The sequence below is a fragment of the Macrotis lagotis genome, chromosome X, assembly GCF_037893015.1.
Source record: "Macrotis lagotis isolate mMagLag1 chromosome X, bilby.v1.9.chrom.fasta, whole genome shotgun sequence".
NCBI classification, from domain to species: Eukaryota; Metazoa; Chordata; class Mammalia; order Peramelemorphia; family Peramelidae; genus Macrotis; species Macrotis lagotis.
Genome location: NC_133666.1, coordinates 615,907,088 through 615,925,976, shown reverse-complemented (window position 1 = coordinate 615,925,976; position 18,889 = coordinate 615,907,088). Strand labels below are relative to the sequence as shown.

Sequence of the window (18,889 nt, the reverse complement as noted above, 5' to 3'; positions counted from 1 at the left end):
CTCAGGGAATGACCTTATGACCTGGGTCACCTATGTGCAGGGTTGTGACTACAGCTCCCAGTGTATCTGTACCTGTTGCTTCATCACTTGTCTGTTACCACAGGATTTTGAGGAATGCTAAAGTATGGGTGATATCTTTTGATGCATGTGTAAATTGGATTTAAGTGAAATAGAGTTGCACAAAGTCATCTGCCTCTCTCCTCCAAAGTCATCATGATCCAGTATAGCAAGACAGAGTCAAGACAATTGGTGAGGCTCTAGATATAGTAAATGACCTTGGTGTCTTCATTGTCTAATCAAGCTTTAAGCACTCTACAGCACCTGCTTCATGTGACTTCATGGCCATTGGAATGGTGTTTTCATCTGCTCATTCCACCAGTGGAAGATTTCACACGCTTGGGGTAGACACCCCCCACCACCCCCTATAACTCACCAACGAGCTTGAGACCTCTTAGTTACCCTCAACTTGGTTTTATCCACCTGCCAAATGTTTACCAGGGTTGTGGCCATTGTACATGCTACAGTCTCTTAGAGCCACAGATTAGAGTTAGGTGGCTCAGGTGTTCAGTCCTGAAAAGAACTTAGCAGCCCTCACACATCATTCCTTGGACATACCTTATATACCCTCCTCTACAATATACCCCAAAAGTAGACATCCAGATTTCCTTTGAAGACATCTAGTAAAGTTGGATATATCATTTCTCAAAGTAGGCAAGTCTACTTTTAGACAGCTCTGATTTCTAGGAGAGTTTTCCATTCTATCGAACCTAAACCTGTCTTCTTAAAAACTTGTTCTCAAGTGAGTCTTCAGGGGTTTAATCTCTTCCCCATGTGACACCCTTAAGATGGATGTAAACAGCCACCATTCTCACCTTATCCTCTCCCCACCCCCAAGTCTTCTCCAGGCTAAACATTCCTAGTTCTTTAGCTAGTCCTCACATGATCCCAAGACCTTCCACTCTCTTGGTCATTCTTCTTTGAATGCTTTTCTTTGGACTCTCCAAGCTTTTTTGTTGGACACTCCAACAACTTTTCTAAAATGTGGTTATAGAAACTCCATATGTAGTCTGACCAGAACTAAATAAAGGATGATTCTGATCTCCCTCAACCTGAGCACTTTGAGTGTCAATACAGCGGATATGTGGCATTTGGTTCTAGGTGCTATGTTTTAAGAAGGGCATTGATGGCCTCGAGGGGATCCAAGGACCTGGAGAAGGCAACAGGGATGGTCAGTGGAAGTGGGGGATGGGGTTGGTTGCAAAAATAATGTCTCTAGCCTAAGAAAAGCCTTGGAGGAGAGATGATTTCTGCATTCAGTTAGCAGAAGGGTATTTCTAGGGTAGAGGGCAGATTTGTTCTGTGTGCCTCTAGAAGACAGAACTAGGACTCATTGGATGTAGAGGGCCAGTTTCTGTAGAATGGGAATATAGGTGTTCCTGGGATGAAAGTCATCAGAGTTAAAGAATGTATTCTTTTTTTGCTCATTAAGCAGATTGGTTGGCTCACCATTAAACCCTGACCTAAATATCTGCAGAGCTAGAAGTGTATGGGAAACTTTCTGATAAGAAAAAACCAAAGACTTTGAAAGATAAATATCATAAATTTAACCAGGGAAGTCATGCAGCTGGGTTCCATCTGACTTGTCATGTCTGAGAGAAATTTTGTTCTAAAAGTCTGGATATTCAGCAACAAAGTTAAGAGAAAGTTATTCACAACATTAAGTTGTTTGTGTCTCTTCTCTTCAACTCGGCTCTTGTAAATATTCAAGCTCACATCAGATCTATCATGGGCTATAATTGAGGGAAGTTCTAGTGAGGCTGATATCATGCATAATGTAGTGGAATGAAGACTTGAGTTCAAATGTCAATTTTGCCACTTGGTGGCTGTGTGACCTTAGGTTCAATCGCACCTTCTTGGGGCTTACATTTTCTTAGCTAAAGTAGTTGAGGGAATTCATGTTTCAGGTTAAGGCAGCATAAGAGAGGCTGACTGAGGTTCCCTCCATTTCCAAGATTTTGTGGCTCTCTTTGGTAGTCACATTACCTCCCAAAGTCCCTACAAAATGAAGAGGTTATACTGCATGACTCCTTTTTTGCTTTCCACCTCTAATGTTCTATGAAGCTCAGACTCAAAATCCCCATTCTTTTTGACTGACTCATGACTATGATGGGAGTGTGGGGAAATTTTGAGGCAAAGAGAATGATCAAGGATGGGGGGAGGATGGTACCAAGTTAAGCCATTCTGAGAGAGATGATTGAGCTCCATGTAGTGTAATAATGACTTTACCTCACTTTCAGCTTTTCAGTAGTTTCAAATAAGCAACTATAGACCATAGAATAATTTTTCTTTAAGAGGTAGGTTTATCTCTTTATCTTGTCCCCAGGCACATAAGCCAGACTGCATATTTCTTTAAGGGTCAAGGTACACACAAGAGCTGATCCAGACTTCCAGGTGGAGATAGAGGTCTGAAATGCAGATTCTTATCTGTTATGTCCATCATTCTTCCTCTATCTCCTTGAATGTCTTTGGTTCACAACCCTCCCATGACCCACTCTCTGCTCTGTTAGCACTTAACCATGCCATAGCTCAGTCAGGTAATATTTATGCCTAAAAAAAAACTTTGGTGGGAGACTAAACCCTGCTGTCCCTAACCCAAGGACTATGGTCCTTGATTCCCCAGATCCCAGGGCCCAGTCAGATCCTTGCCCCATCTCCCTACAAGGGCACTCCTGTGTCACACCTTCCTCCACCTCTGTGTCCCTCCTCCCTGAGCCTTCCTCCCACCCATCTACATTCCTCCATCCTAGAGGCTTCCTGGGGAAAGTAGAATACTCTGAGTTGGGAGGTAGGAATGCCAAGTTCTAATCTCAACTGACATCAGATTGTGAGCTCTCGGAGAACAGGTCTGTCTTTGGCCTTTCTTTGTATCCCCAGTACTTAGCACAGTGCCCTTAGCAGAGTAACTACCTTATAATAAATCCCTCTTGACTGACTTTCACTTTCTTGATGGGTGACCCTGGGCAAGGCAGCTTTGGGACTCTGCTTCCTCATCTATAGAAAGGAATAATAACCCTTGTATTACCTACCTCACAGGGCCATGGGGGAGGAAAGCCTTTGATTAAGCATCATAGAAATGGGAGCTATTATTATTTTTTGTTATTCTCTTTCCAAGACTCTGTACTGCCCTTTATAATCTTGTAGCAGCAGTACTTACAGTGGCAGGTTATATAGATTCAAATTTAGGGCTCCCTTCCAGACTTCTCCACGCCCATCCTCCCAAGTTTGATGGGCCATTTATAGAATCATAGGATGTAAAGCTGGAAGTGACCTTAGCAATCTTCTACTCCAAGCCTTTCATTTGTTTATAGAAAGAGAAACTGAGGTCCAGGGAAGGCTAGGAAATTGCCTAGTGTTATACAGAGTGGGCAGGGGCTGACCTCCTTCTTCTAGATGGCAATGGTTACTCTTCTCTCCCCCCACCCCCCAATAGTTCTTTTTTCCTCATTATTATATAGCTCCAATACTTATATTTTACTGTGCCTCCTGGAAGACAGAATTGGCTCTTGGAATATGATGTCAGACTGGGTTGGTTTTTATTCTTGCACAATATAGGGGAGTCTTTGCCTCTTGGAGATAGGAGAGTGCAACACTGATCAGTTTGTCCTTTGTTTTCAAAGACTATGACATCAGGGAGGTGATATTGTGACAAGCATGTGAATTGGATTTTAGTGAGGGGATGCTGTGCTAAGTCACCAACCTCATTTTCTCCTCCAGAGCCATCTGGATCCAGTGATCAGATATGAATCAGAATGACTAGAGATGACCCTGGATGTGAGGCAGTTAGGATTAAGTGACTTGCCAAAGGTCACACAGCTAGAAAGGGTCTGAGGTTGGATTTGAACTCAGGTCCTTTTGACTTCAGCTGCCCAACATGAAAGAGAGAAGAATCACAGAATTACACATTTTCTATATTTGGAGTGATCCTAAAATTGTCATTTTAGGAGGGAAAGGGCCTTCCCAAAGACCAAGTTTGTATTGAATTAGAATTTAAAAAAAATAAAAGAACTTTTTGTTTACCAAGTTTGACCTGTATAAGAAGAATCTCTGCCACAGAGTGGTCATCCAGCTCTCAGGGTTTTTTTGGGGAACACACCACTTCCTAAATACACCCTTCTACTTTTGAACAGCTTGATTTCTTAGAAAGTTTTTTTCCTACATCAAGCATAAAGTTACTAAACAGAATAAGCCTAATCCCATGGACTGAGCTAGCCCTTCATATGCCTGAAGACCACATTTATATCTTCCCTCCATCAAGGAAGTGTGTGAGGAAAAGAAGAGAGAAAGGAGGGGAGAGAGCAGAGGACCAGAGCAGGGGGAGAGCAGAGGACCAGAGCAGGTACTGAGGGAAAGAGGGGGTTGAATGATGGGAGAGGAGAGTTGTGGGGTGAATGGAAGGAAAGAGGAAGAGGAGTGTGCCAAGGAGAAAGGGGAAGGACAGTTGGGATCAGAAAGAAGGAGATGAGGGTAAGGGAGGGAGGGATGGTGGTGGGGAGGTGGTTTTACAGATGCTGCTTAAAATTTTAAGTTAATGGAAGTGAGGTGCTTGTTATTCCTCTAGGGGAGATTATATGTAACAGAGCCTGTATTTCCCCTTCAGCCCAGGAGCACTCTGAAGTCAGGAGCTGGGTCTCTCCCCACATCCATGACCTCTCTGAAGACCCCAGCCTTTTCCTTCTTTCTCTCCTACTGTGGCTGGCATAGGTCTTCTTCTGTGACCCCTGCTCAGCCACGTTCCGAGGGCCCCAGACCTCTCTGGAGCCTAGAGAAGTTTTGTAGAAGCTCCCCTGGGTTTGACAGACTCAGTCATGGTGTAGGAGTCACTAATAATGTTTTGTGCTCCCTGGTCCCTCTCGTTTCAGCCTCCCAGATCGATCCCATCAACCTCCAGGAGCTGTTCCAGGAGACATCAGCAAATGTCTTTCGAGTCAACTCCAATGGTGCGTAGAAAGGCCAGGTGTCTGGTCTTATCCCTTGGAGCCTTTGAATGGCTGAATCTGCACTGTGCACCTACTGCCGTTCAGGCCAGACCTGGCTGTCAGGGACAAATGAGACCCTCTGACAATCCGGTGGGCTCTCTGATGTGGGCATGGTGGGGGGGCTCCCTCGACTCAAGCTCAGGCTCAGCTTGCTTTTGGCTCATGGTCCTCGGCTGGAATTCAGCCAAGTGGAAATTGAGAGTCAGGGAATGGGGTCAAGGGTCACAGAACTGGCCCACAGCAGAATCCACAGGCCTAGCCCAGAGTTCAGGGGATCTCCTGGGGCTCACAAATTTGGAAGCTAAGAACTCAGTGTCAGTAAATCATATATCAGCATCTCAAATCAAGGTAAAGGAAGCCTGGGGATGGGCAAGGAGGGCATAGCTATCTTATAGCACCCAACTTTTTTCTGTTTCTGTCTGTCCTAGAGTTTTTGGCAGGAACCTGAGCAGGAATCCGGGCAGAGATGGTATCTAGTCCATATAGAGAAAGCTAGGATTCTAGCAGCTTCCTTTTCTTTGAATATACATTTAAGAATATCCTTCATGAGAATAAGGGTACTCAGTGATTACCAGACTCTTGGTTCTTGCCACATGAACAGAGAAGGATAGCAGAGCCTGAATAATGAAAATCCATGATTAATTCCACCCTCTATTTCATCCTTTAAAATAGTGTCTCAGCAATGAGGAGTTTGAAGGGACTCTAGAAACCCAGAGTATAAACCCAATGTACAACATCCCATTCCTAGCAAGTAGCCATCAACTTCTTTCTACTTAAAGGTCGTTAGGGAGGGAGAGCTTATTTCATTGCCCCATGGAAGCTATATTCTAGGATCTCAAAGCCTTTTGGAACCAGACCTGCTACAATCCCCTTTTTAGGGTGCCTCATTGAGTCATTGAGCTGACTGTGACAGATGCATATTCTGTGTATTCATCCCTCCTCCTGCTGACATCTCCCACTCTTGTGTCTGGTAGTGACCTCCTTGGAACGGAACCTGCGATCTCTGGGTACCCCTGGTGACACCCTGGAGCTGCGCAATGGCCTGTAAGTGCCCCTTCAGCTTGGGATGGTCACCCTAGGGTGTGAGAATGGGGTTGCACACAATGCCAATACCCTCATGCATATTGGTGCCTGTAGCCATCCTTCTGCTCCATAAACACATGTATATACACTGCCACACAGCCTTCTGGTATGCCTTCACTAATACAATACATATGTACTCAAACCCATGGAGACCTGGGTCACTTGCATGTGGGGGAATTTTTTCCCCAGGCAAATTGCTATAAACATATCCCCCTCTCTCCCATAGGCATACATAGTCATGACCCATTCCAAACTACATTTGAAAAATTGAATTTTTGAACCCAATGGAAAACTTTAATAAAAAAATAGATTTTATTGACATATTTTGTTTATAGGTCATTTAGATTTTTCCCTATTGCCTCCACTTTCTTGCCCAGAGAACTATCCTTTATAATACAAATTATTTTTTTAAAGAAAAAGAACTAGAAAAAGAGAAGTAATAGAAAAACTTTAACCAATCAGTACATCAAAAAAAAAATATGGCCTTTATGTGTAGTGTCACACACCTTTGGACTCCCTACCTCTGCAAAAGAATTGCAAGAGTTGTAAGATGTCACTTTTATCACTATTCATTATTATCCTATTAAATTTAGCACAATATTCTGACCTGTCATGATTTTTTTGATTAGCTATCCTTCAGTTCCTAGCATAATATCTGGCATATAGCAAGAACTCAATAAATAGATGTTAAATTTAGCTGCTCCTCACTACTGTTCCATCTGAGAATTTGATTAGCATGTCATCTCTGCCTTTTTCCCTAAGTCCTATATAAAAATATTGACTAGCACAGGGCCAGACTGATTCCTGGGGCACTTGGTATACTGAGGATCTCCTTCCAAGTTGACATTGAACCATTAATAGCTACTCTGAGATTTGATCAGTTTTGAATTCAATTAATTTTACTGCATTCTAACCCACATTATAGCACAACATTCCCTGTCCAGTTTTATGATGTCTGATCTTTCAAAGACTGCTAACAATGGCTCAATGATAGCATCTCCCTTTCTTTTAGTTTCATACATTGTAGGTCACCTGGACCAGGTGATTTGAACTCCTCTAGGACATCTTTGTAGTCTCATATTATCTCCTTACTTATCATGTGTAGTGTCTCTTTTTTAATCTTGCCCTTCCTTGCCTATTCTCCTTGGCAGAGGAAAGAACAGCAGAAGAAGAATATTTGTCTTGTGTGGGAGTCAGAACTTCAGGGAGAAGAGCTTAGGATCAGTGAGAGAGTAACAGGGATTAGGGACTTCAGTCAGCACCCCACTACCTACAAGATTCTCACCTTTCCTTATATTTCATGAAGAAAATAAGAGTTGAGTAGCTCTCTTCTCTATGATTGGTAATCAATATCCTATTCAGCCCAAATAGAGTTCTTAAAATCTAAGTTGTTAAGCGAGTTCTCTAAGTATCCATATTCGTCTTTCTGAACAACTTTCTCTTTTCCTGGTTATCAAAATTGCTTCTCTTTTTATCTTCAGAATTTAATTCTATGGAATTTCCCATATCTTCTGGGCTTACATGCTCTATAGAATCTTGATCTTTTTAATCTTCCCTTACTCTTCCATGAAACCTTTGAATTTTTCTTTTCTAAAAACTAGAACGTTTGTCAAGCTTCTTCCTTACTTTCCTTAATCACAAAGATGAAGTGGTCATTTTCTTCTGAAGTTCCCATCATGTTCACCCTAGCAATCATTTCTTCCTTGTTGGTGACAATCAGATCAAGAATAGAATTTCTCCTGACTGGTACCACTTCTTTTGAAAGAAAATTATCATTAAGGCACTTCTTGGAATTATTAGTTATATTGCTTTTTTATGTGTGTGGAGGGAGACAGAAAAGAGAGACAAAGAGAGATACAGAAAGAGGCTGAGTCAGAGAGCATAGATTTCTGAATGATGGTAGATTTCCTTCACTGGCCCATCATATTTCTGAGCTTGCATTGTGATTTGTTTCCCAAGCTCCTCCTCCAGTCCTTTTTTGGTCCCAGTGGTCTCTGATGGACCCAATGGCAATATTGGAGGGTGGAGCAGTTAGAGCTGCCATTCTCTTCAAGATCTACTGAAGTTTACTTTAGTGAAAAGACCAACAGAAAACCTGGATCCAAATATGACTCCTGCTAATGAGTACTTCCTGAGTGACCTTTGCCAAGAGTCCTACCTTAGACCTCTGGGCCTCAGTTTTCTCATTTGTAAAATGAGAGTGTTAGTCCAGGCTACTTCACACACCCACAGACACACACAGAGACACACACATACACACACACACACACACACACACACACACATTCAGGTGCTTACACAGGACGTCATTCATGCTTAGAGTTGGGTAGTTTGTGCTTTGACCCTGATGCTAAGTCTGATAGAGGGGACAGTAGCTTGGATTCTGGTAGGGGTGGGGGATCAGGCAGGGGTCTCTAGGCCAGGATATTCAGCCCTGAAGCCAGCTCCCTTCCACATCAAGCTAGATTTATCCCAGGACACTGGCCCTTCTAGACTGACTTTAGATAAGGGAAAAGAAATAGAATTTGAGTTAAAAGGAGCCAAATGAGTAAATATATATATGTGTACAAATACAAACACAGACACACACACACACACACACACACACACACACATACACACACTGTGGCTGGGTAGTGTCTAAATCTGGCTAGTGCTGGTCCCCAATAAGTACCTAAACTGATCTTTTCTTTACATTGATTCCAAAGTGGCTTAGTGCTAAGTCTACTAAGCTGGAAATACAAGACAATTTTAATACCAATAATATATTTGATTGTATTGTTAGTTTTTATGTGTTATTTTTGCCTCTTGCAAATTCATTATCCTCATTGTAAGGGAAAGAAATTAGATACATGATCTTATTAGTATTTTGCTTAGTTTTTCTGACTTTTCTCTGGGCTTCTTCTAGTTCAGGGCAAGTGCTATTTCTTACTTAAATCATATTTCCTTAAAGTTTCCTGTAAGAATTCCTCCCTCCCTTCCTCCCTTCCTTCCTTCATACATTTACATACATGTATCATGCATAATACCAGTTTGCATCTCTGAAGCCCTTTTAGGTTCCTAAAGCCTATGCTCACTGTGAAGCAGTTGGCAGAAGTGTTATTTTTCCAATGTCTAGATGAATGAATTGAAGCTCAGAGTATTATAGGACCTTGGTCCAAGGTCACTTAAGTAAGAATGAGCAAAGCTGAGATTTGGGGGCCAGAGCTAAGATTAGAATCTAAGAACTCTAGAAAGGGAGGGAGGGGTGAGAGGGAGGGAGGGAGGGAGGAAGGAAGGAAGGAAGAAAGGAAGGAAGGAAGGAAGGAAGGAAGGAAGGAAGGAAGGAAGGAAGGAAGGAGGGGAGGAAGGAAGGGAGGGAGGGAGGGAGGAGGAAAGGAAGGAAAGAAGGGAGGGAGGGAAGGAAGGAGGGAGAAAGGAAAAGAAGGAAGGAAGGAGGAGGGAGAAAGAGAAGGAGAAACATATGCAGAAACATATAAAATGTATGTACAGAAACATACTCAGATATCTTCACATAACACTCCATATACGTGTATAAATTTATAAGCATACACACATGTACACTATAGAAATACAAACATGCATATGTTGTAATCATCAAGATGTATTTATATACATACAGACACACACACATGCACATGTACACACACATACACAATATGGGAGCTTGATCAGTAATGGGAATTGAAATGAAAAACAAAACTGGACAACCTCAGCCATGACAAAGTATACAGAACCCCCAGAGAACTCTTTTGTAGAAAAAAAAAAGTTTTAGCATTTGGGCAACTTTGTTGCCTGTAATGAAAATGTCTCTGGCCTCTGTTCTGCTGTCATGGATACATGAAGATCATTTGTCAGCTGTGGAGGCTGACGATTGGACTGGGGGCCCTGAAGGGAGAGAGAGGATGAGAGGGGCCAGGAAATTGCTTGTAACAACAGCCATCCGTCACTGTTAGGTTGGCTTCTGCACTCCCTGGAGATTTTTCCAGGAGGTTTTTCTCAGGCCTGAGGTTGTAATAGGTCCACAGTAAATAGCATCCTTGTCTTCTTCATAGCATGTTACTTTAAGGTTGAGACTCTTGTGTAAGGCACTTCTACACTTTCCCCTACTATCCGGCCTGTGATGATGAGAGAAGAAGGAGGGTAAACATCTTGGGTCCTTTTTTGTCCCTTCCTCAAATGCTGGTTTGACTGAATCCTTACTAGGAATCAGATCTCTATATGAAGAGGTAGGTTTGAGGACAAAGAACCACAATTAAGGGCTACTGGTAGAATTCTGGCTGATCAGAATTATAGGAGACCTGATGGGTCATTTACTGTAATCTCCAGTACAATTTGGGAAACCCCTTTTAGGCTCACTGTGAATACCTTCAGTGGTGGGTAAGTCACTACCTTCAGGGATAGATAGCCTACACATTTGTGGCATAGAGGTAATTGTTAGAGAGTTTTCCTCTTTATTGTTTTAATGCCCTTTCTATCACAGTGCATTTCCTGGGGCTGAAAGCACAGTATGGAGTTTGACCAGGGTAGAGGACAGTGAGAATATTACCTTCTCTGGATATGTTGATGTTGCTGTGATTTCATCAATATGGACATCCTTTCCTTGTCATCCAGCTGACTTTTTCCTATGTCCTCTTGGAAATTCTTTGTAAGGGGATCACTGAACACCTTGAGGGCCTTGTGGCCCACAAGTTATGAGGAAATGGGTAGAGCACTCTGGCTACTACAAGTAAATGGGATACAGCCTGTGATCTGAGTCAAGAGGAACAAATGAATGGAACCTATTAGAAAGTTCTCTGGAAATATTTCAGTTTTGGAAACTCTTCTGAGAAGTGGAGAAAGCTGGACTATTTCCCACATGAACTGATACTTGCTTATTTAACTTCACTCAAGATAGAGCTGGAAGTCCTGATAATTTTGAATAGGCCAACATGGTTTCTCACATTTAAGTAGTCTATTTGGCCAGTCACAGGTATACAGTCATTGAATAGGCAGATTTGACTGGGCTATGATGTGTGTGTCCTTTTCCAAAGAAGAAAATGTATACAAGGCACTTTACAATCCTTAAACCATAAATGCTAGTTATTGCTGTTATTATTATTGTTTCAGATCCTCCAGGAGACTGCTTTTCCTCAAGGCAGGGAACTAGCTCTTGGGAGGTTGCCAGGAAAGGTCTGACCCCAAGGCCTTCTCTTTATTGACTCGAAATGACTGCTTCATGAAGTCAATGGGACTGACTAAACTGTATATCTCCCATAGTACCTAGTAAAATTCTAACAGTTATAGGTGCTCAGATATGTTTAGTCCTGAACTAAGAATGTTAAATCCTTTAAATACCTTAGGATTCTAAGATGGGGCAGCAGCAGCTAGTGCATTGGTCTTGCAGTCAGGAAAACTTGAATCCACTCCCTGCCTCACATACTTAGCTATGTGGCCCTGGGCAAGTCACTTAACTTCTGTTTGCCTCAGTTTCCTCATTTTAAAAATGTGTATAATAATCACACCTGCCTTATAGGGTTGTTTGTGAAGATTAAATGTAAAGTACCTTCAAAACCTTATATAAATACTATCATCAGCATCATCAGCATTATCTTACCTACTTGAAGTTAAAGTTAAAGCATAGTCTTTGGCATTTGCATCTAGCTTTGAGGTCTATAATTCTGTTAAGCCAGTAGCCCAGACCCTGTACAACTGACTTTCCTAGTGATCACAAAAGTGTGGTGCTCTTAAGAAGAATCTAGTAATTTAAATCATGAGTAACCAAATAATCTGGGTTTGCAGAGACCTTTCTCTTCTCTCTATTTCTCTCCTTCTGCATTAATAGAGGTATAGGATCCAGGATGAATGAGGTGACAGTCCTGTTAGCATCTTTCTTGGTCAGAACCCATCTGGAATATACTCTTCAGTTCTGTGTATCACATTTTACAAAGGACATTTAGGAGCTGGTATAGCTGCTACCTCTTTATTTCCTTCCTCTCTTGTCCCCTCCCCTTTTTCTCCCTTCCTTTTTCCACCATCATCAGAAATTCCATAAATAATTAAAACTTCCTTACTTCCCGATCTCCATCCTCTATCTGGATAAAGCCTTAGAGGGTCTGAGATGATAGAGGATCAATTGCTCTCTGTGAGGGGTTTACTGTTTTTATTAATTTAATTATACTTATCTTTTTTAAGGATATGTTTTCATTTGTTTGTTTGCTAACTACCAGACTGTCATTCCATCACAGGAGGTACAAGTCCTACTTTTTTCTGTTTCAATCAGACCCAAACTGGAGCCTAGTATTTTGGTCTGGGCATCTATTTCAAGAGGGTCTCTACCATCCTCAAAGATGACCAGAAAAGTTAGGAATCACAAAACTAAGTAAGAAGGGGATTGATAGAAAAATGATATTGTGCTAGATTTGAATTAAAACATTCTGGTTTTGCCACTTGACTGGACAACTTCAGGCAAATCACAACCTCAGTTTCCATAGGATCATAGAGTTAGAGAAGGTACCTTAGAAGTGATCTAGCCAATCTCCCCCAAATTTACCGACTGAGACAGAAAGGTTACATGAGCAAGTCACATAGGATGTATATGGTAGAGACAAGATTTGGCATCAGGTATTCTGATTCTAAGTGTGTGTGTGTGTGTGTGTGTGTGTGTGTGTGTGTGTGTGTGTGTGAACATGCACTTAAGTTGGGTTTGGGCCACTAGGTCCTGGAGTCAGGAAAACCAGAGTTAAAAATCTGACCTCAGATACTCACTAGCTGTGTGACCCTGGGCAAATCACTTTAACTTCCATTGGCTTTAATCCACTGGAGAAAGAAATGGCAAAACACTTCAATATCTTTGCCAAGAAAACTTTATGTTCAATGTTGGCTTGCAATTGGTCCACGGGGTCATGAAGAGCCAGACAGGACTGAATGACTGAACAACAATAACAGAGTGGTTGCACACCTGTAGTCCCTGATGCTACAAGGCTGAGGCTAGTGGATTATTTGAGTTCAAGAGTTCTGAGCTAAATAGGGCTATTCAGGTGTCTGCACTAAGTCTGGCACCAGTATGCCAATAATGAGCCACAAGGAGCATAAGATAGCAAAATATCTAATGGAGGATTTAACTGACCCAGAGCAGAGAAACAGAGCAGATTAAAACTTCCTTGCCAGTCAGAATTGGGATCTGGCCATTAGTGACTTCATCTGCACTTCTTTCCAGTCTGGGCAAGATAGAAAGATCCAATCTCAAAAAAAGTGATTAAATATCTACAATAAACACATAGGATTATGGAAAAAAACAGTTATACTGAAATAAATATATAATTAAGTTCACAGACTTACTGAAATCCATCATTACACTAGACTATGATGCTTCCTTTGGAAGGGAATGGATTTCTATTGTCCTTTTTAGGACATTAGATCCTTTTTTTGTATGTCTCTTATGAGTTGGGCTTATTTAAGTCAGAGGAAAGAAGAGACTGAAGGGTGGTGATAATTGTTTCCAAATATCTGAAGGGCTGTTGCTAAGGGAGTAGATTTTTTATGAGTGACTCCAGAGGAACAAGACTAGGACCAAAGAGAAGAAAGTCTAGGGAGGCAGATTTCACTCACCATAAAGAAGAACTCCTTATTCATTAGAGCTTTTCTGAAGTAGGATGGACTACTTTGAGAATCAAGGAACACTCTGGCACTAGAATTTGTGAAGATCTAGAATATTCTAATTGGAAGGAATGTAGAACATGGAAAGTAATACCAATAATTCACATTTAAGATTTTTTTAAAAAATATTTTCCTTAAAACAGTGCGAGGATATGTGTTTAACACATAGTTATATACATATAACCTATATTATTAAACTGCTTTCTGTCAGGTGGAAGAGGAGGGAAGGGAGGCAGGAAGAAAAATGTGAAACTCAAAACCTTACAAAAATGGTTGTTGAAAACTGTCTTTGCATGTAGTTGGAAAAATAAATAAAATATTAATTTTAAAAATGGTGCAAAGTAGGTAGTTCACATTATAATCTCTCTCTACTTTTTATAAATGAGGAAACTGAGGTTCCAAATCAGTTAACACACATTTGGTCACATTACCTCTGATGGAGCTAGAAAGGTCCTTAGAGATCATCTAATCCTCATTTAATATTTGAGAAACTTGTGACTCAGAGGTCACACAAGCACTTGCAATTCCAGCTCCCACACTTGTTAACTGTTTGTGATCTTGGACATGTGACTTTTTGTCTCTGAGTTTTTTCCTCATCTCAAACCTACCTACCCCACCTAGTTGTAAGGAAATTAAGTGCTTTGTAAAAATTAGAATGCTTTGGGGCAGCAAGGTGGTGAGTGGATAGTACACTGGGCTTGAAATCAGGAACTCATCTTCTCATCATACTGATCAGTAGCTCACCAAATCAAAAGTGGAAGGTCTGAGAGGAAAGGTCATACTGACAATTGGCCCATTGAGTGACCAGTTAGGATATATAGAGTTGTCTCTTTCTGTTGCCGGATGTCACAAAGTAGTGCTACCTGGCTTAGGGGTGCACTATGGGTCCTTGCTTATATGAGAGGAAGAGAAACCAAGGAAGGTCTGTGAGGAAGGGTCAAACTGATGATTTGTTCATTGAGAGACAGATTAAGATTTGTCAGCTTGTCACATTCTGTCACCAGACATCACATTCTGGTGCTTTCCTGGCATTGATGGTGTGCCATAGTGCCTCACTGATATGGGAAGAAGCAAAAGAAATTTAAGGCCAAGACACTCCCTCAGTAGCTCGACCATCTCCAATAGTCCTATTTCCTATTAATGAGACCATGGGTGGAACTATTCTGGTAAAGACTTGTGAGAAGGAGGCCTTGCACAGTATATTCCTCACTATAATAAACATTATAGTCATGTCATTAGTCACTTGGTTGGTTGGCATGGTCCTCTTCAAAACTGAAGGACTTCTAGTAGTATCAGGGTAACATTGAACCTAAAAAGATCTTGATGGGCTGGGCTAATAATGTGAAATATAATAAAAAGAAATTACCAGGTCTCTGCTTTGGCTCAAAAATGAACTGTCTTGGCACAAAGTGGAAAGTTTTGGCTAGCCAGTTGTTTGCCTAAAGAAGATGTAGGTGTTTTAAATTACAAGCTTAGTAAAAGTCAAGAGTGATGTGTCAACCCAACTGTAAAAGCCTCTGTGATCTTTGACTTTTAATAGGAGTGTCATTCCCCAGGAAAGAGAAGCAAGAGTCCAAGTTAATCCACTATGGTTAGAATGTACCTTGGTGTGAATTGGATTTAGTTCTAGGTAATAGCACATTTTAATAAAAGAAGGATATTAAAAGGATGATGATGACAATGATGAGACTTGAGTCTATGTCATATGAGACCTCATCATAGGAACCAAGAAAAACCTGGCAAAGCGGTGACTTGGGAGGGAAGGCTAATCATCTTCAGGCATTTGAAGGACTCAGAGGAAAGAGAAAAATCAACCTTGGTTCCCACCTTCAACTCTTTTTTCACACTATCCCCCAATTTCAGCAGTGGGCTCTCTTTCCTCTGCCTCTCTGAATCATTCTGAGTTCAAGTCCTACCTGCTCTAGGAAGGAGGAAGAAACAGATATCAAAGGTCTCTCCTAGCTGAATGGGAGTAAGTAAGATGTGGCAAGAAAAAGGAAAAATGTGTATCTGCCTCTGCTTTTCTCCTGTTGTGCCTTCTACTCTAGAGTCACATAGAACTTATCTGCTCCTTTTGCCTTGTGACAGCCCTTTGGATATTTGAAGACCATAATCATGTCCTCCTTGTGCTTACTCTGCTCCAGGCTGAAAGTCCTGGTTTATGGGTTTATAGGGAACTACAGGGACATTAGAAATCCAACAGACTCCATGGAAATCACTATTTCCCAGTACATAGTAATTCACTTTTGTACAGCAGTAATTGTTAGAATGTTCCTCCTAATATTGAACCAAAAAATGGATCTTTCTGCAGCTTCTGTTCATTGCTTACAAAATGTACCCAGCCCATTGAATTCCAGGTTTCTTACAGCTCCTTGCGTATTATCTCCCTCTTTAGATTGGGAGTTCTTTGAAGGAGAGGACTTTTTAAGTCATTTTTTTGGGGGGGTATCCTCATCACTCAATACAAGTATGTCAAATGTTCTTAATACAAGTATGTTGAATGATTGGGACCCTGAAAGGTTCTCTTCAAGGCTATGGGTGGACATAAATAAAAAGCAAGTCTGACCCTGTTTGCAAGAAACTTACATTCTACTCAATGTGTGCACGTATGTGTATGGTTTGAGAGGAGGGGTGTCAGACAGATTGACTTGTATTATCTTATGTGTCCACATAGAAGTTATTTTGAGAAATTAGAGAACATTCCCAACTGGGAGGATGGGGCTACATACAGTGTAGGAGAGGACACTTGAGCTGAGCCCTGAAGGCAGTTTCCTGAGAAGTAAAGAGGAGGTACTCAGTTCCCTGATATGGGAGGCAGATGGTACATTAAGTTGGCACACCTAGTGGTCTGGGAGAATGATGGTGCCTTCAACAGAGTGAAATTGTAATGAGGTGGGGTTTTGGGGAGTAGAAAGAGGGAGAGATCAGTTCTTTTGGGCTTGTTGAGTGTACTAAGTCATCGGGGCATCCAGATGAAGTCGTCCTCCAGGTAACTGGCAATGAAAGATTAGAGCAGAAGAGACTAATGAGGGCTGAATGTGTAGATTTGAGTCATCTTCATAAAAATGGTAATTGAATTCACTAGTGCAGATGAGATCCCCTTGGGAAAGCCTATAAAAAGATTTGAGGAATATTTACTCTTACAGGGAAAGAGATAACTGATGATACAGCAATTAAGACAGAGTGGTCAGACCTAGAGTGAAATGGTAAAGAAGAATAGGTTTGTGAAAAGTGAGACAGGGAGAAATAGCTAGAGAGAAGTTTGTGACCAGGTAGGGGAAGTAGCTGTGTAGCCCCTCTGCCCAGATGAGCCTTGCACAGGACAATAGGCTAGGGATCAGTTCAATGATTTCACTAGCATTTGGAACTCCTGGGTGATGAAAATCCTACCAATGTAAGCTGGTATCTTTTCTGTAATTTAAAATCTTTGGGAATTGCTTGAAACACGGAATGTTAATTTGTTTGCTCCAGGTAACACAGTCAGAATGAGTCAGAGGTGTTTAATGAACCCATGAACCCAGGTCTTTTGAGGCTAGCTCTCCATCCACTATACCAGAACTGTTTGTCTATATAGTAATTCTATAGCTTAATGGAGTCCATGTATGCATGGATGGTTGGATGGATGGATGGATGGGTGGGTGGATGGGTGGGTGGATGGATGGAGGAGACATAGTTATGGGTAATAGTGAGGTCTAGGGCATGACCATCCCTGTGGGTGACTTAGGTGGAGTACAGATGTGTTTTGGAAGCTGAGGAGTTTGATGAATTGAAAGGTCATTGTCTTCAAGGTGATGACAAGGTATACCTTAAAAGGAAGGGAAATATATTAAAGTATAAAGTATATGGACAAGTAACCATAGACACATAGATGAAGACATATTACTACTAATAATGAGTATTTATATTGCACCTTCACATTTGTGAAGCACTTTGTATAAGTTGTCATTTGATTCTCAAAACAACATGGGGAGAAAGATGCTTTTGTTATCCTCACTTTATAAATGAGGAAACTCAGGCAAACAGAAGTGAAGTCACAAAGTTTCTAAATGCCTGAGATAAGCTTTGAACTTCTTTTCTTCAAGTAATAGTGATGATGATGAGAATAATAATAATATTGATGATATTGATGACAGCAAACATTTGTAGAGTGCTTACTTTGTGCTAGGCTCTTTACAATTATTATCTCACTTAAACTTTGCAACAAGTATGGAAGAAGGTGCTATCATCCCCCCACCCCCCACTTTACAGTTGTGGAAATAAATTAAGGTATACAGAGGAAATAAAGGCATAAAAGTGACTTGCCCAAGATGCCGATAAGCATCTGAGGTTGTATTTGAACTCAGGAAAATGTGTCTTCCTGACTCTAGGCCCAGCACTCTGTCCACAGTGCCTGTGCTAAGTGGTTTATAAACTTTATCTCATTTGATCATCTCTTTGGATGGTCCAGTAATACTATTATTTGAGGCAGAGGTCTAGTAATCTGCCCAGGGTCACACAGTCACCAGATGTCTAGGATTGGATTTCACCTGTCAATTGTGCTCCCTTGGGGGCTATTGCAGTAATCGAGGTAAGCAGTGAGCCTGAATTAAGGCAGTGATAGTTGTGTGAGTAAGATATTGGCAAGATCTGGCAACTGGTTGGATATGTGGAATGAGGGAGAGGGAGGGAACATGAGGTCTTGAGGTGAATGTTATGGTTACAAATCTGATGCCCTTAGAAGGATGGTGGTGCTCTTGAGAGAAATGGTAACTTTGTGGAAGTGGAGAGGTTTGGGGAGGGAGAAATTGAGTATATGTCTCTGGGATATCTTATAGTTTATACAGTGTTTTTCTATTAAAAATCCTAAGGTATATAGACATGCACTCTACAAAATGGGGAAACTGAGGCTTAGAGATATTAAGTGATTTGCCAAAGTCACAAAGCCAATTAGTGGCAGAGCTCAGATTGAAGCTTTGTCTCCTGACTCAATTTCTAAGGTCCTTTCTATCATATCACATTGAGAGAATGAATCTCTATCCTTTCTCATCATTGCCTCTCTGCTTTGAGGGATGGGTGCTACTCAAATAAGAGGGAGTCCAGAGATAATGGCTACAGCTTTTTCAGCTGTAATCAGCACCAAGGCTTCTAATGAA

At 41.3% G+C, this 18,889-nt stretch overlaps 1 protein-coding gene across 6 annotated transcripts in view; it reads left to right on the top strand.

The window, feature by feature from the left end:
* The window catches only part of TSNARE1 (t-SNARE domain containing 1), a 278,385-nt gene that overhangs the window by 99,484 nt on the left and 160,012 nt on the right, over positions 1 to 18,889 (top strand). For all 6 annotated transcript variants that reach the window (XM_074202840.1, XM_074202835.1, XM_074202838.1 and 3 more), the window contains 2 exons: positions 4,920 to 4,997; positions 6,011 to 6,080. In XM_074202840.1, the coding sequence (XP_074058941.1) occupies positions 4,920 to 4,997; positions 6,011 to 6,080 (148 nt within the window). The remainder of the gene's footprint in view (positions 1 to 4,919; positions 4,998 to 6,010; positions 6,081 to 18,889) is intronic.